Source organism: Astatotilapia calliptera, chromosome 18, assembly GCF_900246225.1.
Source record: "Astatotilapia calliptera chromosome 18, fAstCal1.2, whole genome shotgun sequence".
In the NCBI taxonomy this organism is placed as follows: domain Eukaryota; kingdom Metazoa; phylum Chordata; class Actinopteri; order Cichliformes; family Cichlidae; genus Astatotilapia; species Astatotilapia calliptera.
The window spans coordinates 25,116,591-25,142,812 of NC_039319.1; the positions used below are offsets into that span (position 1 = coordinate 25,116,591).

At 41.0% G+C, this 26,222-nt stretch overlaps 1 protein-coding gene across 1 annotated transcript; it reads left to right on the forward strand.

Moving 5' to 3' along the window:
* Positions 1 to 7,150: 7,150 nt before the first annotated feature.
* Positions 7,151 to 26,222, forward strand: LOC113010595 (carboxyl-terminal PDZ ligand of neuronal nitric oxide synthase protein-like). The gene is made up of 10 exons (XM_026149736.1): positions 7,151 to 7,706; positions 8,423 to 8,494; positions 10,584 to 10,676; positions 10,796 to 10,854; positions 12,129 to 12,237; positions 16,428 to 16,557; positions 17,000 to 17,127; positions 23,067 to 23,228; positions 24,204 to 24,372; positions 24,826 to 26,222. The coding sequence occupies exons 1-10, from the start codon at positions 7,602 to 7,604 to the stop codon at positions 25,356 to 25,358; spliced, it is 1,560 nt and encodes a 519-aa protein (XP_026005521.1). The 5' UTR covers positions 7,151 to 7,601; the 3' UTR covers positions 25,359 to 26,222.

The following is a 26,222-nucleotide window of genomic DNA, read 5'->3' on the forward strand; positions in this document are numbered from 1 at the left end:
TCTGTGTCACTTCCACACAGAAGTGACGAGTAAAAAGGGCCTCTTCTGAGCCTCGACGTACGGTAATTGAGATTAAGTGGAGAAAAACTCATTTGTTTTTCGGTCACTGTAAACTCAAACACTGCCATCTTAATTTCAGGGAACAGATGGACTTAATTTTTAACTGTTGCTCATGCTGTAACACATCATCTTACCCACATACAGTATTCAGCAGTATTGAATTTGAATTCAACCCTGTGGACGATATTTTGCTGGGTGGACATTCATGATTTATATCTAATTTAATTTAGTCAAAAAAAGTATATGGAGATCCAATAAAGTAGATACATATGGGCCGACGGGACTTCTGTGGAAAATGAATGAATGAAAAAATCTGTTATCAAAACAGAGAGAGAGGTTTACTTTGTTTTTAACGTATTAGGATCAATATTTGGTGCACAAAATAAGAGATACAAAAAAACTAGAACTTTAAGTAACAAATTTCTGGCTATAACCGATATGGTGTGGAATACGTGTGCATTGTGACCCAAACAATACAATTTTTTGCCATGTGTTTGACTGCATGCAGATGGGTGGACAAAGAAAGTTAAGATGAATCATGATGTATTAAATGAAAGCCAGAAATACCTTCATGCCTCAATTTTTTTTTCTTTAGTGACGATAAATGAGTAATCGTCAGTGATACTGAAAGTTGTAGGGCCTGTTTCAGTAACTCTAGATTATGCTGGGTAGCATTAATCTGATAGTAATCTTTTACGCAGAGTGCTATAGAGTGTGTGTGTGTGTGTGTGTGTGTGTGTGTGTGTGTGTGTGTGTGTGTGTGTGTGTGTGTGTGTGTGTGTGTGTGTGTGTGTGGTATTTCTTTGCTTGTTCCTGTGTTTGTTTCTTTCTGCTCGTCTGTGGTCAGATTTTGACAGATTACGATTGCGTCACAAGTTTGCAAGAAGCATTTAGGAAACTTTACAGCTGCGGTTGTCAAGATTTTAAAAAAATTAGAGCTGATGATGAAGATGGGTGTAGTCTCAGAAATCATTATGTGGTGTCATCTGTACTTAATTTCTAGTTTAGAAATCTGAAACTAACTAAAGCTGTTCAATAAATGTAAAATAAATCATTAGATATTAGAAGTAGAAGAGCAAAGAAGCTTAAAATATTACTGATAGACATCAAATCAAATATCAATAGTATCGACATTAATGCTGGTATTGATATCAGATTAGTGCGATAGGATCGATACTTTGTTTCTAGTTGCTTTCAGCGTGTTTAAAAAAAAAGTTGAAAAAGAAAGCAAAATCCTCTTTATTATTTGATTAGCAATTTGATAAAACAGTTTCTTTGCCTGGTTAGAAAGACATCTACCATTCATCAAAGAAATGGTATTAATTGTAAAAAGTCCATCCTCAGCTAAGCTAAAACACTCAAAGATGAGCCACTCAGATTTAAGAGAAGCTCGGAAAATCATTTTCAGTGTAATAATGTAAAAAGCATGTCCAAATCTGATTTATCATTCTCCACAACCCATAATCGATCCATCCATCATCCATTTTATTCCGCTTCTCAATTTCAGGGCCGTAATGGGTGGGGCCGGGCGGAGGGGGCTCAGGCCTATCCCAGCTGTCATCGGGGAGAGGCAGGATACACCCCGGACAGGTCACCAATGTGGCGAGGGAAGCGACCTTGACCGAAAACATGGAGTGCAGGGCTAAATCTTTCTTTGATGACAGAGATCACAAATGTGAAAGAAAACACTGCTGAAATTCATAGTGACGCATCTAGTTTTGAAATAAATCCCCCAACCAGTTTACAATAAAACACATCATCTGAATAACACAGAAGGTGTAAAGATGGTAAATGGTTCTTAAATAGTGCTTTATACAACATGCATCATGCATCCATTCACACCAATTCACACAAGACAACATTCACACAGACTCATACTCTGATGAAGGCATAGGCGAGCAACTCAGAATCTTATCCCAGGAATACTCAAGCATGCAGACTGGAGACTGGAGGCAAACTCGGGGATTAAACCACCAATATTCCAAGTAGCAGATGCCCTGCTCTACCTCCTGAACTGCAGCTGCGGGACATCAGTGAAAACAACACAGCTCATCAGTGCACAGATAGAGATGCTATCAATATTTAGACAAATATTTGGTTCACTTACTTTAAAGACATAAAAACCTGATCTTAGACTAATCATCAAATGGGTAAAAACTCTGCTTAAACTTCTTAAGCTTTTGGTATTCTTCTCCTTCACTTTTCTTCGTCTGCTTGATTTTAGGTGGGAAAAAGTTGTTTTGGCCGTCAGCGGATTCACAAGTAAAGACTAACATGAGTATTTACCGCAAGTGAGTAACAAAACTCTGCAATGACGAATGCCATATGCACTGGCTGGGCCCTTTGACCACTGTTAAGAGAGAACTTGAGGGATTTGAGGAATTTGGACTGAGTGCAAACTTGCTGGCCTCAAATTATGTCAGTGGTATCTTCAACGCATTTTAATTCCCGACATGAAGCGTCTTTACTTGGTGGAAACTCACTGGTTTTGTGACCAGAAGTACCCTGGCTGTAATGATGCAATGCATATATGATCAAACAGACACAACAGGCTCAGTTTATATGTCTGCAATCTGTTCACTAAGCATGCAGGATTATTCATTATTACAGACTGTTGACACATATAGATCCCACACCTGGATGAGCTGGCACGGGAGAGGCTTCACCAGGTATTTTCTGTATGAGTGTCTCCAAAGCACGGATCGTTTTAAGTGGACAGCTTTTAATGTCAGGAAGGTGAAACATAGTTCAGAACAAAAGAGGTGGAGCTCTGCTAGAGCATGGAACCGGATTATTAGAGCGCTGAGTGCTGTACTGGAAGTGAGTCAGCATGCTGATTCTAAAACATACTTGCTGTGTGAGTGGTGATTAATGGCTCTGCCATCAGAGGTTGAACCCGCTGGAGTGGTGTAAAAACAAAGAGCTGCAGGCATGGTTATCAGGTTACCAAGGTGACCAACCCAGCACAATATTCTTCTTTTTTTTTTCATTTATTTGGTTTGTAAAGTAGGAGAAAATAGGCTACTGCAAATAAACTGCTTTGTACTTTGTGGCCACTTGTTAAATCATCATAAACACTTATGGACTCTTAGACTGAGACATGAGACCATAATTCAACATGTGTTCTGCATTATTTCATGTGACATACATAAAGCCAGCAGGAACTTAAAGCACAGAGGTCATTAGCAATAATAATGCTGACTTATCTAAGTGAGGTAAACCCCCATGTGGTTCTTTTACCATTACATTTCCAAGAAAACCGACTCCTCAGTGTTTCATGGCATTGTTGGTATGGTCCAAAGTTGCAAATTAGTCACACTGGAGACCTAAACTTGCTACACGTATGAGTGTCAGAGTATCCGGCATGCTGTTGGTAGCATTCCCCTTTTTACTGAAATGCTAATAAAATCAAAATGAAAGCAGTTTTAGGCAAAAACAGCAGAAAATACAAATCATAAACAAGGTGTGCTGTAAGCCTGGGTTATACTTCCTCTGTGGTTTTTACCATAAACTGAACGGATGCTTGGTTTTTCTGATTTATCAGAGAATATGGAGTTTTCACCAAACATCCTGACAGCACCTCATGATTCACTCCTTGCAGTGGAGATGAGACAAATTACTATCACAACACTTTTTGTGACTTGAAAGTTTTGTTCTTCTCTTCTTCTTCTTTGTCATCTTCTTCTTCTTATCATTATTTGTTTCCCACGATCTTATTAAAAAGATAATAAAAAGATTTACTTTGTTCGTTATTCCTTCATTTGTTCCGTGAGCTAGGCGCATTATTTTGATTTCAATTTCATCACTGACATGAAAATGATAAACCACACCACCTTTGTCACGTACACTTATTTTTGCAAGTAATAATAGTAATAATAATATTTTTGTATCTGACGCAGTTCTCACTTTTGCAATGCGAAACATCCGCACACATGCATGCCGTCACCGTTGTGACATCGTGTTGTTGTTGTGATACTAAACCAGATGTCTGACTGGAGAAACTGCACGTTCACATGGAGGCAGCATTGGTCATTAAACACGTCCTACATTATCATGTATTTGACTCTAAATGGCAGACATGATAAACTTTTTTGAAATACTAAACTTCTCAGACTTTGATCAAATCTAAACTGGCCCTCGCTGACCATGAGAAAGAATCCAGTTTTAAAGCATTTCTTCACTGGCTTCCCTTTCTGACCCAGTAGCTATGACCGTGTGTCACATATCATTGGTTGGCTGTTGTGCTTGTGCTTATTCACCACAAGGATGGAAGTCTTAAGAGTGTGTATCACAAGTTTACCATGAAAAATTCAAAGAGGAACGTAAAAATGAATAAGCAGTTTGAATGAAATCTACCTGAAGTGATGAAAAACTTAACTGATTGTTGCAGCTTTCTATAATCACAGCATGCAGCTATTATAGCAATTCTCCGAGGCTGTTTCCCCGTGGAGCACGACAAAGACACGGGAAGCGCTGTGACGTATAGCCTCACGACTGTGAACCTCATCCACAGAAACGCTGGCAAATGCGTGTGTCAATAACTATCCAGAGTGGCTTCCACGGTGACAAGGTAATTGGGTTTGTGGGAATGTCGGCTTTGAGCTCAGCTGCTTTGACAAACGCCGCAGGCTTGTGTGCTTATTGATCTATGAAGAGCAGCGAATGTGCCTAAGCAGATGATCTCGTGTCAGTCTGCACGTCGAGCAGCAGTTTGTAGATAACACAACAGCTGATTCCTTTTTACCCATGTGACACGGTATACTAGTAAAACTGCCCAGTGCAAGGTTAAAAAAAATGTCACCAGCAATCAGGACAATGACAGAGATTCAGAGAAAGCCTGCTTTCTTCCTCTGTTTGCTTGTGCACTCACAGCATGACTCAGTAGAACTAAACTGCAGTTAAATTCTTGCTTTCCAGGGAATTAATACTGATCACTAGTTTAGCTACCTGAAACTCATTATCAGTCTTTACTAATCCACCGTTTGGCCTCTAATGATTCAGAAAAAAGTAAAAACACCACCAAAGGCTCAGAGATTTGAAGACAAAAAAGCACCAATGTTCACATTTGAGAAGCTGGTATCAGTTATTATTTATCAGTTATTATCTTCAAATGAATACACAGAATATGTGAGCAGGGGATAAGATTTTATCAATGGGGATCTTACAAATTTCCATATCATTTAGTACTCTGAGTAGTGTATACCTAGTATGTCTGGCCTTTGGCTGCATGCAGGTCTGTGCAGGGAGTAATCTTGAAACCACTAACTCTTGTCTGATTTTATCTACATTCGTATTTGGACTGTAAAAGATCAGTGCTCTGTGGAGTCTTGCCCCAGATATCTGTTATCTGGACACCCGCAGGCCACCCCAGAAACCCTGATACATTAGAAGTTACCCCAAGAGGCTAACTTATCAGACCACATCTGATGAATTCCCTGATTGTTAGCTTTTTTCCTTTGGGATCCCTCAGAAGAATTCCCACTAAATACAGCCTCACAGAGGTTGGTTTCCAGCTCTTTCCATGTATTATTTTTTTTATTAAAATGTAAATCGGTAAACAGACATTGACGTCACATGAGAAAGAAAATCCTACTGCACCCACATATGACATAAAAGAAACGTAAGAAGAAGAAGAATGCACCTGCATCTTATCTCTTACCCATGTTGCATCTCATCTGAACAAAGCTGCTTTGGTTGTTTACCTGCAGCACCAGATTGAACCCTTGTGACATGAAAACACGTGAGGGCCATGTCACCGGCCACGGTAAGGGCTTAGAAAAGATGGCAGGTGCACAAAACTAGTTATCATCTCTGGAGGAGACGCTGATCTTAAATACCTGAAATGAGGCAATTTAAAGACAACAACCTCAAATGCCACAACAAATAGTCCCCAGAAAACAGCAGTCAGACGCTGGCATTGTGGAAAAAATGTTTGTGTGTGTGTAGTGAGAGTTAGTGTGTGCCTTACACTGACACAGAGAGCACAACAGTTACACAGTGTCTTCTGTCACAGGTCAGTGAAAGACAAGCTGCATACAGATGGATATGGAGAACGTGTGTGCCTGGTATTTATTGGGAGCGTTTGACTCCTCCTGAGCGTGTAAAGAGCTCTGTTGCCCCCTGCTGGGGAAATGGTGTGACTGAATTCAAAACAGAACTAGTTGAGGGCAAAGCACATCTGCACAGTTCACTTCAGAATATCTCAAATCTGTGGAGAAGGCTTGTCACACTGTATAAGGTGCATGTGAGGACATGAAAGCTTTTTAGGTGATGGCAAAAAGCTGTGGATTCAGGCGAGTTATCTCCTCCTGCTGTGAAAGGACGAGCAGCTCCACTCACCTTTTCCAACTGTCAGTATTCATTCGTTCATTCTAAAATTATCAATTTCAGCTCATCTAAAAAAAAAAAACCACTCATCACATATTTTTTTCATTTCATCAGGTTTGACTCCCCTTTGCTTCAGAACTGCCTTCATTCTTCATCACATAAATCCAACAAGTTCCTGGAAACATTCCTCAGACTTTGGTTTATATTGATATGACAGCATCACACAGCTGATCCACAGATTAGTCAGCTCCACCACACCTGTGACATGAATCTCCTGTGACTGTGGAGACCGCCTTGAACTCCAGGCCGCCATCAGGAGATGGGTACAGTGTGGTCATAAAAGGATGGACATGGTCAGCAACATTACTCAGGGAGGCTTTGGTGTTTAAATAAGTATTTTTACTTACTTACTTTGTCTAATCTATGTCCACATGGAAAATCATATATGTACATTTAACCCAAAAAAATATCCAGCTGGTCTCCTTAATAATCATGCTCTTTATAAGGGTAAGAGTTAACTGATAAATAAATATCAACAGTGTGTCACCAGACGGTTAAAGGCATGTGTCGGGTTATTGATTGATTGATTGATTTTTCTGTAGGTGTTTGAGCTTCTCTGAAAATGCTGGCGACATGAATTGTCACTCTGAGGAGGCCACACAGCCCTGGATAATCTCGAATCCACTAAACTGTCTTCAGGGTTTTGTTTGTTCCCTGTGATGCCGCTAGATGTCACACAACCAAACACCAGCAGCAGCTGCTGATATAACCTACACACCACTGAGTATTTCTCCATCTATTAGGTGTCATGCATCCCGTTTAATAGCTAGTACACGTGCAGACAGTGAGTCATTAATTAATTCTGAGGGAACTTGAAGAAGAAAACGATCCAGTGTTGAGATCCGTGCGTCACCGGGTCCCCGGCGGTGGCGACGCGTACTGCTCCTCAGTCGTGCTTCGCTTCAACCCGGCTTTAAAAAAAAAAAACGGGCCAGTGAGACCGCTCACCGATCGCCGATTAACACATTAATTGAGCCCATCAACCAATCGTTCGGTCGCGACCGTGGCGCCTCGCCCACGGCATGACCTCCGGAGTGACGCGTCTCTCCGATGAGAGGGCGGAGGGAAGAGCGCCGGAGGAGATGCGCATATCTGCAGGTCTCTAGCGCTGTCGTAAAACAAGTGTCGGGAGCAAGTGAGCTAAAATTAAAGCGATGCCAGGAGTAACCAAGTACAATTTAGTGGATGACGCGCAAGATTTGAGGATCCCCATGCACAACGAGGAGGTGTTTAAGCATGGGGTGTGCTTCGAGGCAAAGGTAAGAAGCCTCTGCAACAGATTGTACTTTCTGGGCAGCATTTCAGGCTTGAAGACCAGCGAGTCCTAATATGCTAAACACTGTTATGTGGGCTTCTTGGGTTTCAGATGTCGTCTTATTTTTCTTTTTTCTTTTTTTTCTTGCATAATTGTGTGTGTTAGTTTATTGTTGCGTCTTCTGATCATGCAATAATTTTATATTTTATATTAAATTTCCCTTTATGACTTTATCATTTTTTAAAATTCATTTTCATAATCTTGTTTCAAGGATAATACAAAGTTTTGGTTTAGTGCAGATGAATGAGACTGACTGCACTGTGGGAATTATGAACAGTTCTTTAAGTTTTACTGTTTTGTCTCTGGTCTGCACTAATAACATCTGTAAAAAAATCCACATAGTTTGTTCGGATGTGTTGTCCTCTTTGACCAACACTTATATAGCCAAATTCATAATTTTATGTAATGTAAGACAGATTAAAAACTGCAAATTGCCAAATCTGAGAAGGTAGAATCGTCTATATTTGATATTTGCTTGAAAAAATAATGTGCAGTGTAATTACAATTTTATACGTAGTTGTCTGCTTATCCAAAACTGTAAAAAAAAAATCTGCTGACACTGGTTCAATCTAAAGAGGAGACAGTGTGTCATCCCAGCACTCCCCAAGTATTCACTTCCTTAACAATCCCGTCTTTAAACATTTCTCTTATGTTTTGCAGTACATAGGCAGTTTGGAGGTGGGCCGCCCCGGGAGTCGAATGGAGATAGTTGCAGCAATGAGGAGAATCAGAGTAAGATTTCCCTGAAGCACACACACTTTGCCTCTTTGACAAAACCCACTTTGAAACACTGGTGACGTTCGCTGCACGTCTTTGTGCACGTTCCTCACAAGTTCCTTTCTCTGTGCTCGGCGTCCCCTCTTTACACATAAATGACCTGTCTGTGTAAAACTACACAGTGGGCAGATTCAGTGGGCCGTCAGGAGCAGTTTAAATCAGGGCAGGATTCATAGGGCAGCTTGGATTTTCTGGCTGAGGAGAGACACGGCGCACAGGGATATGTTTGATGCCATCAGGGGGAAAAAAACAACATCCTTCAAGCCTCCTTTTGTTACGATCATGCAAGGCCGCTGGAAACAACACGCGGCCTTGTCATTAAACATCACTGCAGTGTGACAGAGACACTCGGGGAGGAAAGGATTTAGCTGCTTGTCAGCTGTTGCATCTAATCTAACAACCAAGTTTATGGTGTCACTCGGAGATCGGCCGCCTCCCCAGTGACACCCAAGGAAAGACTTAATCCTGATCCAGCATCCCATACAGTGGGCGATGCTGGACATTTGATCACACTGGCAAAGATGTAGGGATGCTGTGTGTGTTTGGATTCCCCTTGTATTTTCAGGCATCCCAGTAGTGTGTGTGTGTGTGTGTGTTTGCACATTTTTAGAAAGTAGATTCTAAACTTGCTTTTATGCATTTTGGAGAAAATGACAGACACGTTCAACAGAGCAGCTCAAATGGAGAAAGAAGAGAGAGAAACCCACACAATGCACAAAGCAATCCAACCGCTGAAGGCTTTTCTCCTGCATTTTAGCTTTTATTTATCTGTGCTTAAGCAGACAATGTTAATTTACTACAAAGCTCCTATCTAAAAGACTGTGAAATGCTTTGCTCTAAGTCTTTGAAACAAACTGATAATAAGAAGGCAAACGAGGCAAAAAGAGACAAATGATGAAAATACAATAAAACTGGAAGAAAAAAAAGATTGTAAATGTGTGTGGGATTAAGATGGATAACATAAAAGCAGGTTTGTAAAATGCTCGGGCTGTTTTTGAACTCTGTTATCACACAGTAATTAATAGTCTCTGCTTCTGGGGGAGACAGACTGTGAATATTCAAAAGCTAACTTGTAAAGCACTCGCAGTGGCTCAGGGGGTAAGACGAGAGGTGAGCTTCCACAACCTGTAGCATTATTTTGTTCGGGGGCGGTTTCAGCGTGAATTAGTTTCAGGCTCATGTGCGTGAAAACGTGGCGCGAACGCTTCATCTCCCTCTGACAGCAGCGTGTGCGGAGATGGATGGTCCTGGTTTATGCAGAGCTGCATTAGCCTGGATTGCACACACACACACACCACAGAGATCAATGTCCTTCACCTGAGCACCTGCATCCAGCCTGCATGTGGGGAAAAAACTCACACAGCAACAACCAGATGCATTAACGGGACAAGACCAGATGACAAGGACACAGGTCGCAGGCTCGCATGGTCAAACCTCTCTGGACTAAAATCAGCTCCGCCTCCAGTTTCTGATGAAACTAAGAGAAAGCTCTGTGTTCTCATATTTACACAAACCAAAGGAAACTTGACAGAGAATATCCAAGCCTGCTGCACACGCTGGGCAACTGTGTGTGTGCTGGAGAGTGATTTCATCAAACCTTATCTGATCAATTAATAATCTGATGTTGGACTTTGTGTTTTCAAAGCCAAACATGTTATTTCATACAAATCTTTCTGTTTTTTGTTTTTTACCCTACATCCTATGACTGTAAGATTTGGAGGACACACTGTTAATCAAGCAGAGGGATGAAAGCGTCCCACACATGTCCGCCTCCCTCTGGGAAGTCAGCCTTTGAAAACTTAAAAAGCTCCCAGAAAGAGAAACTGACAGTTTCTCGATGTTTACGCCATCCCAGTTTTCCTCCGGGGAAGAAGACAGTGAAAAAAGATAGCTCCTGTCTGTGTGATCCCTCCGCTTCATCGAGCTCCATCTCTGCAGGACCATAAATATATTTAATGCGAGTCAGACCGGGTAGTACTGTAATCAGTTTGCTTTGATTCAACTTTTGGATTTGTTGTTTATTCTATCTATTCTTCCTTCACAGTATGAATTCAAGTTGAAGAACATAAAGAAAAAGAAGGTCAACATTGTCGTATCTACTGACTTCGTCAAAGTGATTTTGCGCAAAAAGAGGAAGGTCGGTCTTGCACAACCACATATGATTTTTCCATTTACTTGTTTTCGCACCTTGAATGACATCTTTGTTTTAAGTCACAGTTGTCAGCGTGAACCTGTGTGATTTTTGTCTTGCAACAGAGAAAAGGGTGGTCGTGGGACGACAACACCATCTTGGTGACACAGGATCCTATCCACAGGTGGGCCCTCTCGACTGTAACAACGTGTACATGTCGCTCTGCTGGAATATGTTTACATGCATCCAAAACACAACCTCCCTGTCAGGCTGTGCAACGAAAAGCTTCATTTTAGTACCCATCTCTCGAAAAGTCCAGACGTCTCATTCCTCATTTGATGTGACAAAAGCTAAGAAATGCAGGCTCATATTTTAAGAGCTGCCATCATAAAACTTTGGTGAAAATGAAGTCTGCGTGTGGCTTTTAACTTTTCTCTCAGTGATCATTTTACTTGTCAGATCCTAAATCAGCATAAGCGATTTAACTTTATGTGATTTTTGATAGGGTTAAAAAATAAATCAGGTCATTAGCAGGGCAGAGCAGCTGGTTCATACATATCTCAGGTTTATGTGGAAACTTTAAAGTTAAACTACAGTAAGCGGTGTAGCGCTTCATACATTTGCTTGCATATGAAAAATTCTCTGTTCGAGACCAGGAGGAAACACAAGGTGTCGCGGATAAATAAAACAAAATAAAACTAGTACCGGTACCGAAAAAAATAAGATTTATTCATAACACACGTGAAAAGACCCAGGAAAACCAAGTTAACAATAAAAACGATAACAAAATAACGCTGAAAACCGATAAAAACCCTGAAAACCATACATTTCACACCTGAGCCTCAACTCTCGCGGCCCGGTACCAAACGACTCACGGACCAGTACCGGTCTGAGGCCCGGGGGTTGGGGACCGCTGCTCTATGTGACCCATATCCGATCATGGTATGACAGTGTGAACGGCGCAAATCCGATATTTTCAAATCCAATCTGGGTCACTTTCATATGTGGTACTGAATCCGATACATATCCGATGTTTTTGAAAGCGACTGCTGTTTGAACAGTCATGTCACATTAAATCCGTCTTTTACGTCACTGACACAAGACAGTGCGACGTCTTCTTTTGCGCATGCGGGCCGCTTTGAGCATTCACACAAGAGCGCGTTTGCTGTCGCATTTTATTTGTAGTGTGAACGAGCAGACAAAAAAATTGGATTTGATCAAAAAATCTGAATTAAGCATTAAGACCTGCAGTGTGAACGTAGCCATAGTGACCTAAATAAGTCCCAGAAGAAAGGCCTGGATTACAAAACAAGGTCTTGGAGGCTGTTTAGTGGCAGCGTTTTCTACTGAGGAAAAAAAGCTACATAGCAGGGAGAAAAATGAGCACTTTACATTAAAAACCATCTCAATCAAACACCCAATTTACAAAAAAATTGACATGTTTTCTTGCCTCAACAGGATCTTTTACGTCTCACATGATGCTCAAGACTTAAAGATATTCAGTTATATAGCCAGAGACGGACAGAGCAACATTTTCCGCTGCAACGTGTTTAAGTCTAAGAGAAAGGTAAGCCTCACTGCTCACAGATCCCAAAACTACTGCAAACATAAATGACACATTACCTTTCATTACAATTTAGCCCTCTCCTCTCCTCTCTGGAGATAATGGTAATGTTAGCGACATTAACCAGGCATCTTAATATTTCTACTCCTGTTAACAGACGTTACTTTCAAAAATGACAATTAGCCACCGAGTCTCCATTTCCTTCATTTTCCTCACAAATGCACAAAAAGGGTTAGTTTGCATTATTTAAAGGCTGCTTTCAGAATATCTTCACCAGTTTACCTTGTTAGCAAATAGCTCTCTATGCTAACAATTTGGTCATTTTAGGAGGCTCCTAAACTCTCTGGCTCACAGTCTGATGAGGGCAAAGATACCATTTACCTGAAGATAGAGCTTCACAGAAATAAGGGAAGCAGCAAGCCAAACTCTATTCAGTGGAAACAGAATTAACCCTGCCAGGATCTCTGAAGCTCGCTAATTGGCGTGCTGTTTGTTTACTCCAGAGATAAATGAAATGTTAACTTGACAGCTGCCGTTCGTTTGGACTTTTTTTTTTTTTTGGCTGTTGGGCTTGCTCGTCTTGTGGGCGCTGTGACGTCACGCGCTGAGTTTTGTGCTGATTAAACAAGATACAAACAGAATGTGTTAATCAGAGCACTGCTCAGACGCTTGTAGGGTTTTTTTTCCCCTTTTTGTTAGAGGCAACATGTCGACTCTCTTTTTCCCAGTCTTCAATCTCTGTGGAAGGCTAAGTTGACGTGAAAAAAACTGGATGGTTCTGTCCGTCTTCCCATCTAAAACCACCTCTGAGCGAATGACTGAAAGTATATTTTCCAGTGTTTTACTGTTTTAGCGATTCAGAAATAGACAAACATCTTTTGCAGATTTTTTTTCTTTTTTAACATCAACAAAAGCACATTTATTTGCATTTCCAGTTCAGCTTCTGAAGCATCTGTTAATAGCGTTCATGTCTGTAATCTCAGGGATGTATAGCCATAGCGCGCACTTCTAGAATCAGACCCCAATGGCTGTGCTAGTAAATAACTTATGAAAAATGAGAGGCGTGTTCTTCTCCACATATCTGCATATCAAGCAGTGTCAATTTTTCCTCCACGACAAAGACTGAGCATCACTGAGGTTGACTCCCATCCCTTCACCATGGATACCAGACAGACAGTGGCTTAGTGAAGCTGAATACTAATCGTTCTGGTGGGAAGCGAAAAGAAAAAGGGGCATTTTCGCTCCGCGCTTAAAGACATTTTCACTACAGCTGAACCAAATACACATCACAATGTTAGAGACATGGTCTGTGGTGCTTCTCTACCTCCTTGGGGCTGTTGAGCCTTATCTGGTTGTTGCAGGCCAAGCATGTGTGCTGAGTAGGAGGAGATGGACCAGCTGATAAGAGGAGATTTGATTTATTTTCATCACGGCATGTTGCAGCGTAGCAAAGCTTCGATGTCAGCTCGGTACACCAACACAGCCTTTTGTGCTCAGCCCTCGGAGGCCTGTCAGTTTAACCTGACAATTTTAAAGAAGAATTAAATTCTGTATCGATTGAGAAATATGACAAATTTTCTTACAGTGTTTTTGCTTTTGCTGTTTTATATTGCTATTTCACTTGATTGAACTACTTTCAAGCTCGAGTTGCCTTGAAATTTAAAATGAATGCCTGGAGGCAGGATGGTCCTCTAGAGGCAGATATCAATAAATGCATTTCTGTGCCACTGTTCAATATGGAAAGCGTCACCTGTAATGAGACTGGGGAAGGATATGGTGGATAAAGTTTAACTCCGGTGGTTTAAGGTTGCTGCCTCTGGACTGCATATTAAGGCTTTATGGAAAAAGAAATGCGAGGTTGAGCTGTAGATAGATAGATCTCCAGGCTTTCCAAAGGCTGCTTTTTCACTTGTTTTCACTCAGAGAAGTGTTGTTTTTTTGGTTTGTTGAGCCATCCAAAAATTAAAAAGACACATAGCTCAAAGGATGAACCACTTTGTTATTAGCAGCCAGTTGCAAAACCCAAAACTTTAGCTTTAGCACCCATTTCTTTAGCTGAATCTACTTAAAATACCAAACATAGCACAGTTTGACAGGCATGAAATAGTATTTTTGAAAAAAAGCTTTCAAAGACCTATTAGTTGAAAACTTGTTATCTTGATATCTTGGCATGAGGAAAAAATCTTTAGTAGAACAACATCTGAAAGTCATGTCTTTAAGAAATAGAGAAAAAAACCAGGACAGGCCTGACAGAGGACCTGAGAGATGCATCTGCACAGATGAGGTCAGGAGAGTGGTGTAGCCAGTGAGTGTCTACAGCAGTCTGTAAAACACGGTGGAGGCTCTGTCACAGTTTGTGACTGTGCTGTTGGAGAGCATGTCAAAACTGATGGATTTATGAATGCAGAACAGCGCCATCGGGTGTCATTTTTCAACATGACACTGATCCCAAACGTACTGCCAATGCAGCAAAAGAATGAATGGAAATACATGTTGAGGCCAATCCATCAGTTATGGATTGGCCTCAACAGACTAACGAAGCAGTGTGAGAGCATGTTGACAGAGAACAGAACAAAAGGCAGAAACATCCAAAGAAGAGCTTTGAATGTCTGAAGAATACTTAAGGCAATTACAAGAAAGCTGCCTAAGAGAGTCCAGAGTTGTACAAACTCTTTTCGCCTTTTATATCGTATTGCCATATATGGTTGCATTTTTGAAACACTGATGATGTAGAAGTCTGGAAAACTAATGAATCAAATATTGACACATGACACTTGTTGCAGTTCTCCTCTTGTTGAGCTAAACCACTTTGCAACCATTTGGGGTTTTTTTTATTAAAACACTAAAACAGACAAATATGGACAGATGACAAATGCAGATCTGGCTCTGACAACCTAAAAAAAATCAAGAAAAAGAAGCATTAAGCTGTTTGTTCTTAAGACTAAAAACAACATGTAAACTAACTATTTATTTAACTTGATGCTTTCCTCTGTGTTCGATGTTTCACCATACAACAGATTTTGATCTGAATGTGCATCAGTGAAAACAGTTATACACAAGAAATCGTGAATATGACCATTTATCAGTTAATAATTAACTGAGAATAATATTCCTAATCATGGGCAGCGCGGTGATGAGCACTGCTGGGTTCTTTCCGTGTACTCTCTTCCAGCTTCCTCCCACTCTACTTGCTTACCCTAACAAGGATAAGCGGAAGAGAATGGATGGATGGAATTTCTTTCGTTTTTGATGCCAGCATGTACATTTGTACTTGCTTGATTTTTATTTTTCTATTCAAAGAGGCTTATTGTAGGCCAGTCATTTCACTTCCCACATTCGTGGCGTTTCACATCATTCAGAGCTAAGTGTGTTATATTTCAATTGTTTCAATATGCAACCCTTTCCAGCTAACTGTGGAGATAAAACAAAGAGATTACAGTAAAATAGTCGACATTTTTCAACCGAGGGTTAATACTGTGTAATTTTTTCTGTAACTCTCTGGGCGTCTCTCCTCCTGTGTATAATTAGGGTTTGTAATTAGTGGAAAATCAAGTTTTAGGACATGCTTGTAAATGTCAGGGTTAATCTCTAATGGCTTTTTCTTCAGATCAGATCCTAACCCTAGCACAGTTACCAAACATTTAAGATGAGTTGTAGTCCTTACTGTAGCGCCATTCCTGCGACCCAACTAAAAAGATCTTAGTAGTTAATATTTGTGTCTAATTCAAATTAAATTGAACCTCCTATATTAAAAATGGCTTAATCTTCACTCTGCCATCAAATTTACTTGCTCCTGAACTACACCAATCATCGCTGTGACAGCAGCATGTATACAAAAGAGATACACAAGGACAAGCAGCTCAAGTCCTCCCAGCATTTGCTGTCCTAATTTGTTTTCTTTCTCCTCCCTCCGTTTCCGTCTGCCTTCACCTCCTGCTTTGCCCCAATATTCCCTTTCCTCCTCCTGCTTGCATTTTTCATCTTCTCTCTCGTTACCTGTGCACAATGTTCATACACTCGCTCTCTCTGTATTCGCTTTTCTTCCTGTGCAACTCCTCTGGGGCCTCATTTTCTCCCCAACTGTGTACTTTCATTTGTGCATCCACCCTCGTTGGCCTCCTGCTGCTGTTCTCTCAAAACTTCAACACACACACACCATCTTCTTGGTGTCTCCACCCCACCCCCTCTCACAGTCTCAGGCCATGAGGATTGTGCGGACAGTGGGTCAGGCGTTTGATGTGTGTCACCAGCTGACCCTGCAACAGAAAGACGACGAGCAGGAGGATGAGGAGGGGAAGGCGGAGGAGCTGCAGGCGGTGCCAGGTGACTCACACCGACAAACGCAAACACACAAATCTGCATCCGCAAAACCACTCCCTTCTCTCTCACGTCTTCCCGTTCTGCTTCTGTCACACAACACAACGCACACAGGCCTGCGACTCCTGTTTCTCTCGCTTTCTCTGTTATACAAGCTAAAACTCGGAGTGAGGCAGAATCAAACAGTGGCAGTTGAGCACACCTCTGTGTGAAAAGATGTCATTATCCTCCTCCATTTTTTTTTCAACTTGCCACGTTGAATGTTGAAGCTGCAAATTGGTTTTGGTTAGTTGTGCGAGCCCACTGATCAAAGCCCTTTTTTGTGTGGGCTGCTGCCAGCCGACACTGTTGCTGTCACTGCCTCTAGATATGTTGCGAACTTTAAAGCACAATTTATTTATTTTTTTATAAAGCATGACAATCCATCCTGTACATCTGGTCTCTGCAGCAAAGAAGAGGTTTGCATTGTCAGAGGAGACAGACCTTGAAGCCACTACAGAGGAGAGCATTGAGTGCGTCTCATCATCAGACCCGGAGAAGAGTAAAAAGGACGAGGCTCTTGGTGATGATGGAAAGGTACTGTTGCCCTTCATCATTTCAGCATCGCTGTTATGAAACATGGAAACACAGAAATCCTGCAGGGAGATGATATAGGCACACTTACATTTTATTTATGGATGGATATGGCACATGGGTGGGTTTCCCATGATGCACTGACCGTTTCTCCTTCAGTCATCTCCTGTATTTATACACCAAGTTGCATTTAGTCCATTTAATTTTTAGTAATTAATTTTAAACTCTGGCTCTTTCCCAATGTGTGTCTTTTGCTGTCTTCCTCCTCTCATCCCCAACCGGTCATGGTAGATGCCCCCCTCCCTGAGTCTGGTTGTGCTGGGGGTTTCTTCCTGTTAAAATGAAGGTTTTGTCATGGACTGGCCGTGTAAAGCAGGCAAGATAGGACCCAAACGTAGACTCACAGAGGCAAAACTGAACTCAGTTTCATTGTTAAAAATACCAACATATCTTTAATTTTTCACAGAGGTATACCTCTGGTTTTTGGCTCCATTGTCTATAGCTTTAAATGCCAATGAGCTGATTCAGGCCATGACATATTCTAGAAAACCGCTCTCCTGTTTTTTTCTGTAAAACCTTTTTTCATTGATACCAACGGGGCATTTTCATCTCTTGAAAAATCAAGCCAACTGCAGTTCCTCTTGGTGCCACTGGAGGCTACCTCCAAAGGGAGTGAGCCCCCGATCCTGCCATGTTGAAATAACAGCTTTACAGCATTAAAAAACATGTTTACAGACTGGTACAGCGTGTTTTGTCCCTGGATAGTTTCCCCCTGAATAGAAAGTGTGAGTGTGGTAAAAAAAAAATTAAAAAAATTGTGACTCATTCGCCTTGATTATTGATTTGGACTATTCCGATATTAATATTATGCCTTGCTGTGTGATAGCAACCATCCGATACGTTTGTGCTTCTGTTTTGGAGAATAAAAGTCTAATATTTCATTAGTCTATTACATAGCACTAATTAACAGATATGTGGGGGACACACATGTGTCCCAGCAGACTAAACCACAAACTGAGCCTCCAAACTAGATAGTTATACAAGCAAGGTATCTATTTACAGTTAAATATTTACGGTTAATTTAAAGCATGAAAGTAAATACAAGGGAATTATATGAAAGGAAGCAAATTTGACATCAGTATCTCAAAGACAAAAGTAAAAGCAGATATTTGTGTCTCTGCATTGCAGCCATACAGTTTATGAATATGGCTTACTACCCAAGGAAAGGTAAATGTACATTTTTAGCTGGTAAATTTGCACTGCACCCTCTCATATAAGGTAAAATAAAAGAAAAAACAACTGGACAATGGCCAAAACGCCAACAAAATAAAGCTTCAAAATGCATCCAGTACCAAAGTGTGACGTCACTGTGGTTACATCCATGTTTTAGAAGAACTGGTCTGAGATATTTAGGAGTGAGCAGAAGCAACTTGTGCATGTTAACTATGGGTAGGAGTGGCTGTAACTCTGGTTTCCTCCAGAAATGTTGATTAGTTAATCGGCTATAAATTATCCTTAAGTTTGAATATGAATGCAAATTAACTGATGACCAGAGTCGACGCCACCTCAAGCCCAGTGTCCATCCACCCATTTGTTAATCCTGAATTAGGTTACCAAAATATATAGATGATGGATGGGATTTTAAAAAAAGTCAAAAATATTGTATTATTCAGTGCTTCCTGGAGTCCCACAGCTCACAGATGGGTAGTTTGCTAATTTTAAAGTTTGTCCTCATAAAAGCTCAAAAGAAGATCAGAAAACGGCTCAGAGCTCAGAGGGATGTGCGGTCTTGTAAGCAATCATGTCTTTAAGGGTTGCTTGTGAAGACGGGCTCTTCAATATTGATAGGATCATATGGTTTATTGATGAAATCACAGCCAGGATTTCTAAGTGCTGCTCTGCTCGTCCTGTGATGTCGGACAAGCCGCTCTCTGCTATCTGCCTGTCTGCTCATTTTCCCACCGAGTCTCTGAGGAACTGTCAGCTTTATTACTCACAAGAGAGAAAACCGGTGTTGTTCTGATGAGGTGTTAATTGGTTCGAATCGAACAGTTATTAAGTCTCATTGCACAATGACCCAAGAACAAGGGAATTTAAGCGTCATAGTTTTTGCGTTATTCATTTTCCTGCAGCATTTCATCAGGTCTCACGTGCAACCTGTCTCAGTCCTGTGTTTGTAATCTGAAGGTCAAGTGTCCTTCACAGTGAAGTGTTAATGACAATGGAGTCCAACATATTGATTTCCCATCTTTTTCTTGACAGATGAGACTTTCATGTCAACAATTCCTGCTGTAGCACTCCAGCATAATTGTGTGAGTCATTCACCCCAGCAGCAGCGGCCCATACAGTCAATACACATCTATTTATAGAAACCCTAATTAAAGCACTGCTTTCACATTTTTTTTATTCTTATTGGACTAAGGTCATTTCTTTACAGTATAATTATCATGCTTATGTTAAAAATAATGCCAGTCTAAATATTAGACTTTGATTTATCACAGTGCCTCACACACTTCAAGATAATTCAATCTTCAGCTCTAAAATGTTGGTAAATTTCATGCCTGTCGTCAGGACCTCAAAGAAAAAATCAAACACCAAGTAGTAGAGAGTTTACAGAAGAACAGCCAACACTACAGAATTCTCCATCAGCAGCAACTTCAACAGAATAGCAGCGTTTATTGATTTTTATTTGCTGTGAAATACAGTTCCCACTTTGATATTTTCTTCATTTATGCAACTTGGCGTGGTAGATATTGCATTGATCGCTTTCTCGCTCGCTCCAGGCTTGCTGCACTTCACTCTACCTGCCTGCACTTCAGCAGCATTGAGCAGTAAAAGTGGATTCACATTATACACACATTTTAAGAGATCATCACAAAATTCCTTGTAGACACCCTAAGCATCAAGCAGTGAGGATATCTAAGAAACCATCTGCGGATTTCTCCATTGGGATGAAAGCACACAGGCTCCTTGCTGTCAGTGCAGCATCTCTTTGCATTTTCCTCCCTGAGGAGCTCAGACTGGCAAAGAGAGGCTTTCAAACCACTGCTGTAGACATGCTTTTACACATACAAACTTTCATATATTTTTTCTTTCTGCTATTAGTCACGTAGGATTGTGGGTTTTGCTGCCTTATACTTTGTTCTCTGTCTGTGGCCAAGCTCTGTTTCTTCCTGATGTCAGGGACTAATGCCGACTTCAGCCTACAACATATCAGCTTAACACAGGTTGGTTATTCGTGTCCGGAAAGAAACCAGAGTGTAAACTTGGGGCTGCACGATTAATCGTTAGAAAATCGCGATCTCGATTCATACTTATGTGCGATCTCATTTCCAAATGACAACGATTTAAAAAAAAAAAAAGAAAACAAAAAAAGACGACGACGATTGGACCGCATTCTGATTCGGGACGTACTCTGCATGAAAACAAGCGCTCACTCTTCCTGCTCAACAAATGACAAGGGCGGAGCCTTATACCACGTGATACAGAAAAAACAACGGAGAGCACGTCAGGGATGACGAGAAAGTGACAGGAGAAAATCCGTCCCGGTCAACCACCCAAACATCAATAACGGGAACCTTATACAGCGCTTCCCTATAACCGTCGAACTCCCGCAGGCATAAAGAAATTACGGAGGCTATCACTTATCACCTGACCAAAGATAACACTGTGCAAAACGAGGGATTTAGGAAAATGATCAACACCCTAGACAAACGCTACACAGTGCCGTCCCGCAACTATTTTTCTATTGTTGCACTACCTGCTCTATACACGCAGCGTCGAGCAACGGTGGAGACAGAATTTCAAGCAGTACAACATTTTGCGGCAACAACAAAACGTGAGACATTTGTTGTTTTTATGTTTATTTATTGTTTTTATGTTCAGTCTCAACTGTTACGAAGTTGATGTGCAGTTAATAAGTGCAATAAATATTTATACTGGAAAAGAAAATCATGAGAGAATCGTGATCTCAATTCTAAGCCAAAAAATCGTGATTCTCATTTTATGCAAAATCGTGCAGCCCTATGTCAACTTACCAGTGTGCCTCGTATAATGTGGCATAATGGATAAAAGCTAAAGCCAATTCATGGGCAGACCAATATTATCGGCTGATATCCGATGTTTAAGTCTGATGTCATTACCCGTTTTCGGGTCCAAACTCTGCTTCAGGTCCCAAAGTCAAACAAACACTGTGGCATCACTGAGAGTTACAAACTGTATAAATTCTTTCATCTTTAATAAAATAATCAGTGTTGCTGCTTTACCAGGTGTAACAATTAAGTTTAAAATCCAGGCATCCATGAAAACAGAATTTATGAAGTTTAGTGGAGTTAGATGTTAGCAGGGCGTTAGCTCGCTAGTTTCCACCTAAACATAATATACTATTGTCTGACTGAGTGATTTCTGAAAAAATTTAAACGTACAGCTCTGCTATCACTTCCAACATAAATGAAGACAGGAAACTAAACAGCAGTGACGTTTGGAGGGTTACTGAAGTTGGGCTAGCTGGTATATAATGATGTGCTACGTGGTGGCTAGCTATGGCTAGCATAATATAAACACATTAGCACAGTGAAGCTGGAGGATGAACGCTAACTTTGTTTCCACTAAACGGTCCAATCTTCAGTCAGGAGAACAACTGAGATAATTCATCCACAATACAAGGTTAGTCGTCAATATATTGCTGCCTGGGCTGGGCTGTAGTTATCTGTCTGTGAAGGTTCTCAGTCATCCAGGTCATCGTTCAAAGATGGTTGTTTACAGTGGACATTGATAGCTTCTTTCACTCCTCTTTCAAAGGTTTTAAAAACACAACCGCTTTAATAACCGAAGAGTAGTTCCAGACAATTACACTGTTGTCTAACTATCTCTCTTCTATTAATGCATTAGTGTAATACAACCAAGGTATGTGGGATCCACTTGGACAGGCAACCAGGTAGCAAACTGGACATTGTCTAAAACATCATTGATAAGATAAGATAACCTTTATTAGTTCCACACGTGGGAAATTTGTTTTGTTACAGCAGAAAGTGGACAGTGCAAAGTTATATAGCAAAAATTAGTGAACACTGGAATAGAATAAGAATAAGATACTCTACACAACTGTAATTGAAGACAGTATATAGCATAAACAAAGCAAGCATAATGAAAGAGCTGTCCCCAACACACACGGGGGTGTTGAGGTGGCAGATTTTTAAATCACCAAATATTGTTTCGCTGTCGGTTTTAAAACTCCTACATCAGTCAGATTCTGACAGATTCAGTAATTTAAAAGCAATCTCACTTAAATGTGATGTATAACACTGCTGGATCATTTGTCCATGATTTTGTTAAAACCTACTGCTCTATTCCACGATCTCAGATAAGCATAACAGCGTTTACTTATTTCAGGAGTCCTCTTCACGCCCTTCAGGTTTTGTATATTCCAGCTTTGTCCCTTTGAGTGTTTTTCACGAGTCACTAATAAAAAATCACTTCCATAAAGGATAGAGCTGTGCAGCTTCAATCATAGCTCCTCCTGTGAGACTCATCTCTCCTCACTCCTCCATCCTCTGGGTGTATTTTAGGATTTGAGACCTCCTTCATGAGGATATGCTGAGATGGATTTCCAGTTCACAGGTAGGAGGACAGAGGGAACTGAGAGAGGAATCAAAAGAGCTACTTTGGTTGCCGTTGTCCGATTGTATTCTTTTCTTGGGAAACGTTGATTTGATCCCGAGTGTGTGTGTACTCCTATATGTCTCTCAGTCAGGAAAAGCCAAAACAAGTCTATAATTGCCTACTCCTACAAAAATACTGTGTAGTCTGATCCCAGCATAGTGGTTGTCAAAGTTTGTAGATAGCAGTCTTTATGTGTGTAGTGAATGACTAGTGAAAGTACTTCAACTCAGCTTGTAGAAGTAGTGGAGCCTAAATGACCATCATTTTATTATTCATTATAGGTATCTGATAACCCGTCTCTTCTGCTGAGCTCGCCCATCCTTGGAGCCTCTGTGCTGGCTCATGCTGCAGCAGGGGGATCCTGCTCTGCAGAGCACCAGGTCCACTTCCTTCAGAAACAACTGCAGCAGCAGGAACAACAAGCACTAGCAGCTTCAGCGCAGGTAATTTTCCCCTTCTGGAACCTCAAAGAAGATATTTTCACCTTTTAAGTTTGTGTGAGTCTCTTAATGGGAAAATGTGTTCATGGAAAATTTTACCGTAGTGCAAACTTCCACAACGGCAGTTTTGAGTATAGCAGCTGTTTATGTGTGTTTGCCTGTCTGTGGACAGATCTTGTCAGCGCGATGGTGTTGAAACCACGCGAGGTAGCGCCATTAAAACGTCATGGAAGTGCAGTTGAGATCGAAATGAAGCTTGCATTTAAAAAGGGGTGTGTTCCGACCCATAAGTGCTGAGTAAATGAAGCTAAAAATATCCCAAGTATTTTTAAAGCAGGTGATCTCATGCCACTGTGATGCTATCGCACAATTTTTTTCTTCTCTTCCTTTTTGTGATGAAACTCTCACTAACTGTATTGATGCACACAGGGTTTTTTTTTTCTTTTTTGTGCACTGAATCATCAGCTGTGATTCATTTAATAAAAAATCACAAGCCTTGAAGAATTCACCTGCCTGTGTGCATACCAGCATCAGTTGTTTTAACCCTTTAAAGCCGAAACCCTGAAATAATTGGCAGAAAAATTGTAATTTGTTGAAAGTGGAGTGGTTATTGAACCTTCTGGACATTTTTTTAAAGGAAAAGATTTGCATTTATGAGTCTTCATTCTGGGTTATGTAGAGGTATATGTCTAAAATATGATCTGCTTGATGTTACGGGGTTAAAATATGCTCAATAATTAAATGTGCTTTACTTAATGTAACTGAGCAAAGGCTGTTTGACACAAAACTTCCTGATCACATAAAAAAATTATCAAAACCTCCCAGGAAACAGGACATGAGTATCTGTATTTATGATTATGAAATTCACAGAGCGCTTTCAGACACTAAACCTTTACATAAACTTTGAACAGTTTCAGGTAACACTTAATATTCCCGGGCAGTGGCATTTAAAAGTTGTATGTCTGTGTGTGTGTTTAGGTAAATGTTTTGCAGGAACAGCTGTCGGTGGAGTTGTGTGCTCGGACTGAAGCCCAGGCCAGAGTGCAGAGGCTGCTGCAGCAGAACACAGACCTGCTGCAGCACATTTCCCTGTTGGTCAAACAGATCCAGGAGCTGGAGCTCAAAGCTGCGGGCCAGTTAACATCCAGTGAGTGGCTAATACACTTTTGTAATTGACTTTCCACTCAGATCATTTTCTCCTTTAAAGTGTAGTGTAGATTTTTATTTGGCTGCCTTTAATCTTCCTGTTTACCTCCGATCTAATCTGTAATAAAAACGTTAAAATTTCTCCCTATTTTTCTTTACTTTTAATTAGTTTCTTTCTTTCCCATTGCGCTCATGTTCTTCTACTCCGTTTTCTCTCCTGCTTCTGGCACACAGTTAATTATACTATGACAGCCCTCTTAGAGGGTACCGCTCCCCGTTCTCCCGTTCCAGCACAGACGTCATCCCACTCTTTGTAATCTCAGCTTTGACCAGTCCCCTCTTCTTACATGATCTGCATCTCTGTTTATATGTGATAATGAAATATCTTTTGTTCTTTGCTTAATCCATTATAAATATGTCATATTTGATCTCTTCTCATTTCTGTTTTCCACAGTGGGTTCCCAGGACAGTCTTCTGGAGATCACATTTCGTGCAAAGCCTCCCGGCGTTCCTCATGAACCCCCCACCCCTTCGTCATCTACAGGCCTGTTAGCAGCTCAGTCCCAGCTTCAGATTAGCAATAGTGCCTGGGTCTCTGTCCTGCCCAGGTCTTGCTCTCCAGGCACCATGGGCGCTGACACCATCCCCTCGGGGCTTAGCAGCAGCGGAGTTAGGCTTGAGTGCTTCCGCTTTGCTTCCCGAGCGGCAGACAGCCAGGAACAGGGACAGGACACAGGGGAGACTCCCAGCGACGGGGCCCCCGATGAAAGCTCGCTGCTGGGGGAGCAGGTCCTGGGAGCCCTGGAGTTGCTTCGTTTCAGGGAATCTGGGATTGGATCAGAGTACGAATCAAACACAGATGAGAGCGATGACCGGGACAGCTGGGGCCAGGGGGAGGGAGCGGGGGCCGACGGAGGAGCCCGACTTTTAAATGTGCTGAATGCAGAAAGTCTGCCAGACTGCTTGGGAGATGAAATGGCTGTTTAGTGGTGCTGTGAAAGCTGCACTAGGCAACTTTGAATCTATGTAAAAGCCCAATGGGAAATAAGTAAAATTCAGAATCTGAAATTATCTGTATAACGTGACAGAAAACTGCATAATCTGCAGGAATAAATTGCTTGTCGCGCTCACTCACCGCTGTCCTGGCAAAAGTTTGACATTTTTTGCCCTTTTGATTTGCACAGCTTAAGAAAATGTCCGTCTGGTTCACTGGTAGCTCTGTGGATTGTTATTTCTTGCTATTATGTAGTTAATATGTCACACTTCTGCAACACAGAAAAATGTAATGTATTACTTTAGAATCCGTGACACCCAACTAGGGCAGTAATATGATAATAATAATAATAATAATAGCAGAAATGTCTTAGAATCATTGAGCATGCTGTTTGCAAATCATCCATATTTTTGTTAATCCTTGGTAACTGCTATATAATAAATTTAGACATCATAATGTCTAAAGCCATGCTAGCTGCTCTATGAGGGTGAGCTAAATGCTATGCTAATATGCACACAAATGCTGTGTCAAAAATTGCTGTACTTCCATAATTACACGTGATCATTTGAGTACATGTTCAGAGTGCACTATAAGTACCCAGCTGATGGACTCAAAAAGTTGAGTGTGGAAAACTACAGTTTACAGTTAAAGTCGTTAAGAATGGAAGGGACTAAGCAAAACACTGCCTGAAAAGTGGAGGTAACTGAGTAGTTTCTCATGCATAAACTGCACCAAACAATTGTGAGTGAAGACTAGTCTGATTTTTTCATGCTTGCTTGACACAGCATGTGAAACCAGTATAAAGTTCAAAATGAATTTTTTTTTCACTTTTTTTTTATTGTTTCCTAGACTTTCAA

Coding starts and splice junctions, on each gene's coding strand:
- LOC113010595 (XM_026149736.1), top strand. CDS start 7,602: ATGCCAGGAGTAACCAAGTACAATTTAGTGGATGACGCGCAAGATTTG. Junction 12,238..16,427: donor TGTTTAAGTCTAAGAGAAAG/GTAAGCCTCACT, acceptor CCCCTCTCACAG/TCTCAGGCCATGAGGATTGT. Junction 16,558..16,999: donor GGAGCTGCAGGCGGTGCCAG/GTGACTCACACC, acceptor TGGTCTCTGCAG/CAAAGAAGAGGTTTGCATTG.